The sequence below is a fragment of the Aspergillus fischeri genome, genomic scaffold (genome assembly GCF_000149645.3).
Source record: "Aspergillus fischeri NRRL 181 1099437636264 genomic scaffold, whole genome shotgun sequence".
Lineage (NCBI taxonomy): Eukaryota > Fungi > Ascomycota > Eurotiomycetes > Eurotiales > Aspergillaceae > Aspergillus > Aspergillus fischeri.
This window is the reverse complement of record NW_001509762.1, coordinates 3721779-3733996: the sequence shown is the minus strand read 5'-3', so window position 1 is coordinate 3733996 and position 12218 is coordinate 3721779. Positions and strand designations below refer to the sequence as shown.

At 50.7% G+C, this 12218-nt stretch overlaps 4 protein-coding genes across 4 annotated transcripts; 2 read left to right on the top strand and 2 right to left on the bottom strand.

Annotated features, from left to right (window-relative positions):
* Positions 1-526: 526 nt before the first annotated feature.
* On the top strand, positions 527-2475 carry hsp60 (chaperone ATPase HSP60; the record flags this gene model as incomplete). Its single annotated transcript, XM_001260424.1, has 3 exons — positions 527-637; positions 745-886; positions 962-2475. 3 exons carry the CDS (start codon positions 527-529, stop codon positions 2473-2475), a joined length of 1767 nt encoding a protein of 588 aa, XP_001260425.1.
* A 499-nt stretch (positions 2476-2974) lies between these two features.
* Positions 2975-6724, bottom strand: NFIA_084790 (uncharacterized protein; the record flags this gene model as incomplete). The annotated part of the gene is made up of 8 exons (XM_001260423.1): positions 2975-3348; positions 3414-3517; positions 3574-3701; positions 3754-4122; positions 4174-4794; positions 4908-5102; positions 5420-6253; positions 6590-6724. 8 exons carry the CDS (start codon positions 6722-6724, stop codon positions 2975-2977), a joined length of 2760 nt encoding a protein of 919 aa, XP_001260424.1.
* A 1442-nt stretch (positions 6725-8166) lies between these two features.
* Positions 8167-9500, bottom strand: NFIA_084780 (putative mitochondrial carrier protein; the record flags this gene model as incomplete). Its single annotated transcript, XM_001260422.1, has 2 exons — positions 8167-9317; positions 9377-9500. 2 exons carry the CDS (start codon positions 9498-9500, stop codon positions 8167-8169), a joined length of 1275 nt encoding a protein of 424 aa, XP_001260423.1.
* A 637-nt stretch (positions 9501-10137) lies between these two features.
* On the top strand, positions 10138-11851 carry NFIA_084770 (putative F-box protein (Pof7); the record flags this gene model as incomplete). The annotated part of the gene is made up of 2 exons (XM_001260421.1): positions 10138-10527; positions 10589-11851. 2 exons carry the CDS (start codon positions 10138-10140, stop codon positions 11849-11851), a joined length of 1653 nt encoding a protein of 550 aa, XP_001260422.1.
* Between the last annotated feature and the right edge of the window lie 367 nt (positions 11852-12218).

Below are 12218 nucleotides of genomic sequence, written 5' to 3'. Positions count from 1 at the left end.
GCTTTACCTTCGGAGGAAGAAAAAGGCGTATACACATTCGTAACCATACAGAGCAGAGAGAGTATATGACATTCTAAGGCGGAAATTTCGGCTGCATCGCGGACTGGATAGAAGTGATTTGACTGTTCAATGACAATTGTTAATCATACCTGCATCTTTTACTTTACAAAGAGCCATCTGGAGGCTATCCGAATAATGCTCAGATACTGTTGCCCTTCGGCATCTGTGTACGAATTTCCCCTTCCGACGATCCGAGAACGTCCCTCGGGAAGGCGACACGTGACCTTCTAGGAGCTTCTCCCGCCAAGACATCCGGGGATCGAGAACCGCCTGGAAAAATTTCGAGACTTTGGCTTCATCTCCCCAGCTTTCATCTCCATTCCATCCTCCTTATCTTCTGTTCCCCCTCTTCTCTTCCTTCTCTGCACCTGTTCTTGCTCTGGGAGGTTCGATCGGGCAGTAGTCGTTCATCTTAACGTTGATTATCTTCTCTTCTATCCCGTCCTTCTATCACTCTTCTTCCATAATGCAGAGAGCTCTTTCTTCCAGGACGTCTGTCCTCTCCGCTGCCTCCAAGCGGGCTGCTTTCACCAAGCCCGCTGGCCTTAACCTGCAGCAGCAGCGTTTTGCCCACAAGGTATGTTTTTATCTGCAATCTACAATTCTAAGCTCTTGAAGCGGTGCCAATTTCTCTTCCGTGTTACCCGGAGCTCACCCCCGATACCTTGCTAACGACCTTCTCAGGAGCTCAAGTTCGGTGTCGAAGCCCGTGCTCAGCTCCTCAAGGGTGTTGACACTCTGGCCAAGGCCGTGACCTCGACTCTTGGTCCTAAGGGTCGTAACGTCCTTATCGAGTCTCCCTATGGCTCTCCTAAGATCACCAAGGGTATGTTTGACTCGAGTTAGCCCGAATCGCTGCTTTCACCTATAGTGAAAACGAATTGTGTACTGACTGAAATAGATGGTGTCTCTGTTGCCAAGGCCATCACTCTCCAAGACAAGTTCGAGAACCTCGGTGCTCGCCTCCTCCAGGATGTCGCTTCTAAGACCAACGAGATTGCTGGTGACGGTACCACCACCGCTACCGTCCTTGCCCGTGCCATCTTCTCTGAGACCGTGAAGAACGTTGCTGCTGGCTGCAACCCCATGGATCTGCGCCGTGGTATCCAGGCTGCTGTTGATGCTGTCGTCGACTACCTCCAGAAGAACAAGCGTGACATTACCACCGGTGAGGAGATCGCTCAGGTTGCTACTATCTCCGCCAACGGTGACACCCACATCGGTAAGCTGATCTCCACCGCCATGGAGCGTGTCGGCAAGGAGGGTGTCATCACTGTCAAGGAGGGCAAGACCATTGAGGATGAGCTGGAGGTCACTGAGGGTATGCGCTTCGACCGTGGATACACCTCCCCCTACTTCATCACCGATGCCAAGTCCCAGAAGGTTGAGTTCGAGAAGCCCCTGATTCTGCTGTCTGAGAAGAAGATCTCTGCCGTTCAGGACATCATCCCCGCCCTTGAGGCCTCCACCACCCTCCGCCGCCCCCTGGTCATCATCGCCGAGGACATTGAGGGTGAGGCTCTCGCCGTCTGCATTCTGAACAAGCTCCGTGGCCAGCTGCAGGTCGCTGCCGTCAAGGCTCCCGGATTCGGTGACAACCGCAAGAGCATCCTTGGCGATCTTGCCGTCCTTACCAACGGTACCGTCTTCACTGATGAGCTCGACATCAAGCTCGAGAAGCTCACCCCCGACATGCTTGGTTCCACCGGCGCCATCACCATCACCAAGGAGGATACCATCATCCTGAACGGTGAGGGCAGCAAGGACGCCATTGCCCAGCGCTGCGAGCAGATCCGCGGTGTCATGGCGGACCCCAGCACCTCTGAATACGAGAAGGAGAAGCTCCAGGAGCGTCTGGCCAAGCTCTCTGGCGGTGTTGCCGTCATCAAGGTCGGTGGTGCCTCCGAGGTTGAGGTCGGTGAGAAGAAGGACCGTGTTGTCGATGCTCTCAACGCTACCCGTGCTGCTGTTGAGGAGGGTATCCTCCCCGGTGGTGGTACCGCCCTTCTCAAGGCCGCCGCCAACGGCCTTGACAATGTCAAGCCCGAGAACTTCGACCAGCAACTCGGTGTCAGCATCATCAAGAACGCCATCACCCGCCCCGCTCGCACCATTGTTGAGAACGCCGGCCTCGAGGGCAGCGTCATTGTCGGCAAGCTGACCGACGAGTTCGCCAAGGACTTCAACCGCGGTTTCGACAGCTCCAAGGGCGAGTACGTCGACATGATCTCCAGCGGTATCCTCGATCCTCTCAAGGTCGTTCGCACCGCTCTGCTCGATGCCAGCGGTGTCGCCTCCCTGCTCGGTACCACCGAGGTTGCCATCGTTGAGGCCCCTGAGGAGAAGGGCCCTGCTGCTCCCGGCGGCATGGGTGGTATGGGCGGTATGGGCGGCATGGGTGGCGGCATGTTCTAAGCTGCTCCCAGCCCCCTTTGCTAGCCTAGCCTCTTCCATGATTAAAAGGTTTCTCTTCCCTTCGAGCGTGTCTTTGCATGTACGAGCATTTTCTGATATATCGGTGTTGAGAATTTTCTGTAATATTTCCTTTGTTTCTGATGTGTTACACGCCTTGACAGCCCCTTTACCTACTCCGACTTCGTCCTATACCTCGATACTCATATCTACCTCTTCGATCCGCCTCCCCTTTGATTGGCTCGATCAAATCTCCACTCCATCCCATTGGGCATAAAAAGTCTCAGGGAGTCCTGTGTATCATATATGTACTTTATGTAGTCTACGACAGCTTTGGAGCTGTGGTGGTCGTGCCTCAATTACTAAAATTAATTGTTCACGGCATTCTCTCTTCAGTTTCTGTAATCTTCACGTAGGTTTGCTACTCGGTTCTCGACGGCCTAGTCATACAGTAATGATCAAAAAGACGCTAGCATGCAGCCATAGGCGCATGCAAGCATATCTAAGCCGAGATTCCCTGCCGACTCGACTCTCTCAGCTTCGTGGAGTAATCGTATCCCGGCGGCATCATCTCGTACTCTGCCACAGGTGGCAGCGGCGAAATCATCCAATCAGGATGCTGTTTCCAGATATCATCCTCTAATTGCCTGCGATACCGCCGGGAGGACAGATAGCGATCAAAGCGGTTCTTTTGATGATGCACGTCCAAGGGCTCTTCTGGAGATCTGGACAGATGAAGAACCTTCTTAGCGGGAGATAGGAGGAAGTCTCGAGCCATTCCGAAGAGGATTGCGTGTGCCTTGGCAACAGTCTCCCGGAGTGTCTCGTTGAAGGCTAAGAGTAGGGCGATAACGATGATTGCGACTGATGACGGGCCTACAGCATAGCGTTAGAGGTGTCTAATTACCGTAGCTTAAGAAGACATGAATCATGGTCCTTACCTGCAATCAGAAACATTTGACGGAAATCGGGATTTGTCTCAGTGCCGCTCCATTCTTGAACATTGATGCCGAATAAGGATGTGAAAAAGGAGAGAGGTAAGAATCTGTGCCGGATGAGCAATTGGATGAGACGGTGAGCTGTGGAGCAGATGCAACTTACATGACAGTGAAGATTGTAAAAACCATCACGGACCGTGACTGGGTTTGGGTTACTTCTGCCTCCCACCGAGCCAGTCGTGATTCATCGACGTTGGCTTGCTCCTGCTTCAAGTCGAGAAGATTCTCTACCTGTGTCCAAAAGTCAGCGAACGGCGCCATGGTGGACGTCGAAAGTGCTTACGGCTTTCTGGGCCAGGATGGTATTCTCCCTCATTTCCTGGACTTGGTTGCGATATTCGTCGAGCCTGGCCAGCGTGGCTTCGACAAAGATCTTGCCATATCCCCTGTCTTCGAAGTACCTAGCCATGGTCTTGACTGTTGTGGTTTGCTGTTCGAGAAGATTCATGATCGTTCCTAGTTCATCCATAATATCCCTCAGTTCCAGTAGCGCAGACAGATCTTCTCGGTTCTGTCTTGCTACACGGATATCTCTTTCATCACGCTCCGCCTCAGTCATTGTTCTTCCATCGGCCGTTTTGTTGTGTTGAGCAGGGTTAATGGTAAACCCGCGACTTCGGAACCGCTTAAATGACTTGGTCACTGATTCTGTCTGACTCTTGGTCAGTCAGCTATCGAGACGTGCACGCTATGTAATCCTTACCAAGATGCTGATGGACTCTTCGAAAATTCGGAGGATTTGTAGGTCATGGTGCAAGGTCCTGTCAAGTAGAACAGTGACAGCATGTTGTACTATGAGCGCAGCAAGATCACCAGCAGTCTCGAAACGCCGTGCCAGATCTCCATTGAGTTCATTATAGATACTGTTGTGTAAGTTTGCTTGTTCATAGAGCCTACCCTCGGATGTTGTAGCCTCTTGGTTGGGGAAAAAGGTCACGACCGTTCTCTGGTCCAATATCCAAAGCCATAGCTGGTCTACCATGAGAACTTTGCCATCCTCAAAAACGTCCGGAACGCTTGAATCACTTTCCAATCTCACTGAATCCCCTATCTCATCCTTGAGATTGATTGGTTTCCTCGTCCTTTTCCAGAGCATTTGATCATCATCTCGGGCAGCAGTAGATCTCAGGTTGGGGTATCCAAACTGGTCCAACGTTCTCCTGATGTGAATTGGAGGCTCACTTCCGAGGAACTTCCAAATCAATTTTGATTCCAAATGCGCCTTGGATATTTTGTCTGGTACGGGTCTGGATCTTCCTTGCCGCAGTCGGTCTTGCACAACTCTCCGGCGTTGTATTAGATTCCAGTACGTATCCCAATGAAGCTGGCTGCTTTTCAGCATGTGTCAAAATAAGCGCGCGTGTACAGACCTACATATGGCATCTGCCAGATACGGATGATTAGCAATTATCTTGATCGATTATGGCCGAAACTCACATATAGAGCGAGCTGAGGGTCCTCCATGACTCTTGGTGGATTGCTGGGCGAGGCATCATTCTGCCGGGAATGGATGCACGAAGGGCGTACATAACGAGCGTGAGGTTCAAGGTGACGGGCTCTGATCAGCTTTGAAAACCAATTTTCCTCATTTATGAACATGCTCAGACTGAACCTCGACGGAATACTTAGCGCCTGCCCATGGCCATAAATAGAAAAACTGGAACCGCAAAAGCACTTACAAATGTGGGATTTGACGATCCGCACAGGCTTTAGCAAGTATGGAAGGTACCCAACCAGTATGTGTATAAGGAACGTGTATCCATAGAAGCTTTTCGCTTTCAGGTTCTGGTCGGTCAAATCGAGGTGCCGCTCGAGGCCTGTCTGCTCCCATCATGTTCCGTTGACCTCGTTTCGGGAGCGGCACAGGGAGGAGCCCTTTATATCTTGATGTTACATTACTGTGCCTTTCCTTAGCTGAGCTGTTTTCATATAAGTTGCAGAACGCTCACACACAGTAATTTTGTTTGGCTCGCTTTGGCATGGGAGCTCTCATTCGGAACCTCTCCCGCTTCACTGTCACTACCTTCGTTCTGAGGGGTGTCTCCCTGCTGTACTACCGGCTCATCTAGCTGGAAGCTAACGTTCCCGTCGCCTAACTCAAGATAGCTTTCGGTACTGGGCTCGCTGATATGAATTCTCGGAGAAGCCATGGGCATGAAACTGCGACTCTTTTTGAGAGAAGGACTGGGCTGGATTTGTTCGGCTTTCTCGCTCGTCACATTCACTGGCTCATCGGGTTCTGACTCTGAATGAATAGACGATCGTCGGCTGTCAAAGCTGCTCACTGAGGAATCATCCAGAGAGCCAGGCGGCATCTTGCTGGTCTTGCTTAGCCTATCTCTGAGGCACTCGGACGGGCCCCTTGACAGATAATCATGGAGTGTTACTTTGGTAGACCAAAGCTTCAGAGGCGTCTCCTCGCTGACTCCAAGTACAGGATCTTCAAAGAACCCATTGACCTGAACCATGACTTCCTTTTTGACATGGAGTGGCTCATCCACAAGAGCAGACAGTCGTACTGCCATGGAGACGGATGATTGAAGCTCCTTTATGAAGCTCATCCTTGTAGACTTCTCTTGACCCTTGAAGTATGCTGCTCCTACATGATCAGTAGCGAGAGGTATTTCTTTCTCATGCTCCAGACCTAGTAGGCCAGATCGAATGGAGGTGATTGGTACGTGAACTTCGGCAGTGGCGCTCATTTCCGACTTTGCGATATTGATGGTGGAATCAACAGTCTCCAGGAAGGTCCAGACTTTCAAATCCGCCGAGATCGCCTTGAACTGATTGGAAAGATGTATGAGTTGTCGATGTCGAGGCTTTAAAATTTCCCGCAGATGATGCGGGATGCTATACTTCAATCTCATTATGCCACAAATACTTTGGGTATATTCTGGAGCGTATAGGTAGGTCGATCCCTGATGTGGAGTGGCGAAGAAAGCTATTCCGTGACAGCTCGACAGGATAGACTCCATATTCGACGATGCTTGGCTGGCAATGACCAAGGCCGCCTTAGCTACCAATCCACCGGTGCTATGGCAGATGAAGAAGACGGGTCGTCGACTCCTCTGAGCAAGAAGTCAGTACATGATTCAATCTTTAAGCACAACATGACCTACAGTGCTAAGTCGCCGCTGGTGGAGCTGGTTCAGCAGATTATGAGCCAGCGAATTCAAGTCATCGCGAGCGCCGGGCTCTCCATGATCATATAGTAGCACCCGCGCATTTGGTATCTCCCTCGTGAGGTCCGACATAAGCCATGGCTCGTTACAGTCATCGCCGAACCAGGTATTCCATGGGTCAGATCCTATGGCAGGAACAGCGACGATGCTGGAAGAGATCAGTCCTTGACGTTCTAAAGGTCAGTTTAATGGCATTTTGGGCTTACTCGACATCTGAAGAATGGACAGAATTCCTAACCGTGAATCGACCGCTTAGGTCGCCTTGGGAGTTATTCTGCGCCATAACTCGGAACCCCCTCGAGTAATAGCAGTGCTGTAACCGATATCCATCTGAAAGAACAGACGCAAGATGAAATCCATCCAGGAGGCTGCCATCTAGAAAGACACAGAAATAGCGACCATCATCTGACTCATGTGGAAGGCTGCGGCAGGTGACATCCTCCGCGCTGACAGCCTTGTCTCTCCAGCCTCGTCAACAGGGCCCATATGCACTTCACTAGCGGAAGATTAGCGATCACCTCGGGGGCTCGGTATACTCATAGACCTTGCCAAAGATCTCGCCCCGCATTTTAGTGTCGTTCGGACTTCTGAGGTCAAATCATCAAGAACACAGATCATCTGAGCCTTTCGACTATCCGACGATCGCCCAGTGTCATGGTTGTCAAGTTTTATGTTCGTGCCGAAATTGAACGTCTAGCTTTGACTGGCTGGAGTCCTGTTCGTTCTTTCTATGCTGTGGTGAGAATCGGTGAGCATATGCAGTAGTGTCATCGTGACCTTTCCCACACGGACGCGGTAGGCTAAAAGAACTGGTGAGTAGGACTATCTTATGCACAAAGACTGTTTACAAAGATGAGAGATGAAGATCTGTAATGGAAAATTGACTTGCTGGAATGTAAGAAAGGTGAGTACATCTGCCGGGTGGCTGAGAAGGATAAGATACGCCTGGCGGCCTCGTGATCTCGCAATGTTGTACTTCCGCGTCGAGCAGATCGCTATTGATGAATTGAAAGTACGTTACTAAAGCCCAAATTAAGCTTCATAGCAGTGGCAAATTCGATCAGTGAGGAGGAAAGATTTGTCTCGCCATATTGTTATCCAGAGAAGAAAGGTACTCCGGCCCAACTTCCCCAAAGATTATGTACACAATTTGGACTGCGATAATTTCGCAAGAACGATTGATAAAACCCTTTTCCAAGACGCTAGAAACAAACGTACACGTTAGATGCTCTATAAGGCGGCATGCCATGCGGTATCATCAGACATTAATCAAAAGATGAACAATCAACGAACCCAATTGCTCGCTGGATAAATAGTTATACAATGATGCTGGTACATGGGAAGGAGGGATTGATGCAAAATGATATGGAGTGGGAATGTGAGAGGCCAGAGGAGATGATCTCCAAGTGCCGTTCAACGTCCATGGTCACGGGTAGCGGCCTACTTCCGGCGAAGGGTGGCTACCAGATGCTTGAAGCTGGTAGAGCGTAAATGTGACTTCCGTCCGATCTTTGTTATACGGAGTCGGAATGAGCTTCATCAGCCAACTGTCGTCTCTCGTTAACGCCCCGTGCCATCTTCTTTCCAAGTTCATACGTGGAAATCATGATAGCACAAGCAGGCGCCACCTTCAAGCAACGCGCAACCCAACCGCGGAAAAGGCCTGCCATGCCTTCTTCACGGAAGATGTGCATAAGAAACTTAGGCAGAGACAGCTGCTCAGGTCGAAGTGTTTCCGGCGCTACGCTGCCTCGCAAACTGCTTGGACCGCCATCACCCATGTGTCGGAACACCTGCTGGCGCGTTTTGCCAACGTCAAATGGAGTGGTAACGAATGCCGCCAGAGAACCAGACAATGCGCCAGATAGAAAGCTTTCGAGAAAAGTCGGGGTATCTAGATCATGTTGAAGAGCCGAGGACGAAGTATGAGGCAGGAGATGATGGTTGTAGGCTTCCCTGCGCAGATCGAGAAGATAGCGTTTGCATTCCTCGTATCCCCACCAGTATAATCCAGAAAATGGAACATCGCGCCACATTGTGAGTGTCAATCCGCGCCAGAGAGCCCTATAGCCATGCACCTGGGTCATTTGATGCAGATCCTCCAACGTCGCCTTGAAATGCCCTGCACCCGTACCGGGAGTGGCCTGCAGACGCGTCCGAAACATCTCAATCGGGCTGATAGCTGACGCAGCGGCGATTCTCGCGACAGAGCCGGCAACTAAGGGAGCGTAGGCGGCGGGAAAGAATCGTCTGATGGGACTTTTTTCATCAGAGCGTAACCAATCGTATCCAGCAAAGTAGATGACATTGGCAGGAATGCTCATCATCAATGTGGGACTAAGTCCACGCCAAAGTGCCAGAGTGCCTTCATTCCGGGCGATCTTGCGTAGGCCATCCAAAGTGGAGGTAAACGTCCTGCGCTGCGTTTCTTCGACTGCACAGTCCGCTACGGCCGGCGCAGAGTTTCCTATGGTCCCGGCGCCTGGACCTACCATACACACTTGTGGATCTTGACCGAACCAGAACACTTCGCGGCAACAAGCAGTTACTCCCAGATTCGGTGGCAAGTGTTTTAGCGTCTGGGTTGTGTGAGAGGTGTAAGGGGATGCATTTTGAACGGAAGATTGTGATTGAAGTCGGACACGGACGACGTCAAGAGGAGTTGCTGAAAACAATCAATCAGTATCTCAACTGCTCCAAATTTATGCAGCGAATGTAACTCACCTAGTAAAGCCGTCAGGATGCTACCGCCTGTGGCCGATACCATGCGCTGTGTGATTGAAATGTCACCATCCTTTCGCTCAGTCACTGGAGCAGGGCCTGTTACAGCCCCAGAAGTAGTCGCCATCGTTGTATCTTCACGGTTCCATGGCCATGACTTTGCCGGGCTCTGTCCTAATCCAGCGGTACTCGTCTGTTGAAATGAATGTCGACCACTAGGAGCTGCGTCGGTCGCCACGTCTGACATTCATTCAAAGAAAGGTAGATAAAGAGATTACGGCCTGGATGGAGACTAAGGTAGCTTTCCCGTCCAGCTCTTGAAGTCCTCGAAGTAATAATAAATAACGAGCCGTCGGGGAACCTGGCGGTAGCGGGGAGGAAATCAGCAATGCGTCAGAGAGAAAAAGAGGTCCCCGTCCCGGCTGCCGGCGGTGGCGCTTCATCCAAATCAAGTTTGGACCCGGAGATAAGCATTATTATTCTCGGGTCTCCGCGATCTTTCCTCTCTTTACTCTTTCTTTGCTGCTCACATTCTTGATCTTATCGATCGATCGCTCCTCGCTTGTACAGGAAGAATGGCTTGAGATTTTATTTTGCTGTTTTTCTTTACGACTACGTACTATTTCTACGCCTTCTTCCCCGGCATTCTGCTGCTATATTCTCCGATTCAAAACCAAGCATCGAGCTATCGGCGAACTACCGCTTATCAATCCAAGTGACTCCGCCGTTGGTGCTCATCACGACATCTGATATATATGACCATAATGGAGGACAACGCCGAGCTTGAATCGTTTCGACGCCAGTGGCGAGAGGAAGTTGCACGCCGGACACATCATAACCGGCCTAGTACTACACAACGAAAATCGTCTGTATCTTCTGCCGGCCGGCCCGGCCACTTCCCTCCTACCCGACATACGGCCTCGGAACGTAAAGAGGAAGAAGACGACGGAGAAGGACTAACAGCGTTCGACCAGGGTGAAATCGCCCATGGTGTCGAACAGTTGAGCTTAGGAAGGGTAGATGAGGATGCTCTGCTCTCTCAGATACCGCGAAGAGAGCCTAGATCCGCCTTGGAACACTTTGAACGAGCGGTAGAGAAAGAGGCGGAGGGCAATTTGGGGGACAGCTTGCATCATTATCGCAAGGCATACCGGGTAATAATTCCGATGATTTTGGAGTATAAGAGAGTAACTAACCCGTTTATTTGTTCCCTAGTTAGATTCCGCGGTAGACAGGACATACCGTAACAAGCATTTTGCTGCTGCTTGGAAGAAATCCACACATGGTGCCCCAAAAACCTCAATAGTGACTGGCGCTCCGGCAAGTGGCCAAGATTCCCAAGATGAGCCAGTGGTACTACCTACTCCTGAGCTTATTGCCTCTTTCGCCCATCTGCCAATTCCTCGAGCTGAGCCTGAAATTGAAGGTACACCTCCGCCACCCTGCCCTATTGCGAACATTCCATCCGAGGTCCTACTAGTAATCCTTCGGCATGTCGCATTGATGGACCCTGCATCGTTTTGTCGGATGGCGTTGGTCTGCAAGCGCCTGGCATATCATTTCACCCATGAACAACACATCTGGAAACGACTTTGTCAGGGTTCCGAGTTTGGCTTTAAGTCGATGCATTATTCATTTGCTTGTGACATCCATGGCAATCCTGAGTATACTATGGGGCAACGCTATACGCCGTTTCCATTCTCAGTACCCGTGCAGATTCCTACGCCATTATCCTCGTGGAGCCAGGTCTTCCAGATGTTCCCCCGAATTCGTTTCACTGGTATATACCTAAGCACCGTCAATTATACTCGCCCGGGTGCCGCATCCTCATACCACAATATATCGTGGGACAGTCCCATACATATCGTCACCTATTATCGATACTTACGGTTCTACCCGGATGGTTCGGTCATTTCTATACTGACAACAGCGGAGCCGTTGGATGTTGTTCCTCACATCAGTAAGGAGAATATGAAAGCTGCACGCGCAACATTCTCGCATCGGCATCATCAACGTAATACGTCTGAGCCAGGTATCACTTTAGCTGGAGCCGCAGAACCGATACCCCCAGTCGCTATGTCCGCTTTGAAGGAAGCTCGTCGAGGACGTTGGCATCTTGTCAAGCCCCTTGCCGCTTCTGAATCAGAAGACGACAACCGCATACCGTCGGTTTCCGACTGGCCGCCCTTCCCAGTCAAGACAGTGGACACTCCTGCCCTGGATCCCAGAGATGTCGTCATTGAAACTGAAGGCGTCGGTTCAAAGTACACGTACACAATGCACCTGTCTCTCCGGTCGTCCTCTGGAGGGTCGAAGCCTGCCAACCCCACAGCCACACCAGCCAACACATCGAAAAATACGAAGCTTGTGTGGAAGGGATTCTGGAGTCACAACCAGCTGACCGACGACTGGGCTGAGTTTGGACTTCGCAATGATCGAGCATTCGTGTTCCGAAGGGTTCGCGGTTGGGGTATGTGAACATACTCGTCGACGCTATGATTGCATGAAGATATATAGTACAGGTTCTATGTCTGGGCTTTTGGTATAGAAGAATTTGGGGCTTTATTATACCATAACGGAGTATATAGGTAGATAGGACGGATTATCTTGAGCAAATATCTAGAAAGGCGTCGGTTGGTGACTCGACTTTGTTTCATGATAAAATAAAATATAGAGTACCTCTCGTACTGAGTACGGAGTGGATCAAACGAACTGCTGGACGCCAAGCTGCTTATCGATAAGGCTCTCCCGCAGAAAAATTTCGGGGACTCCACCGATCACCTCCAAGCACGGGACTTGATAATCATTAGACTGCGATTGTTGTGCTTGTTCTCTATAGAGTGGT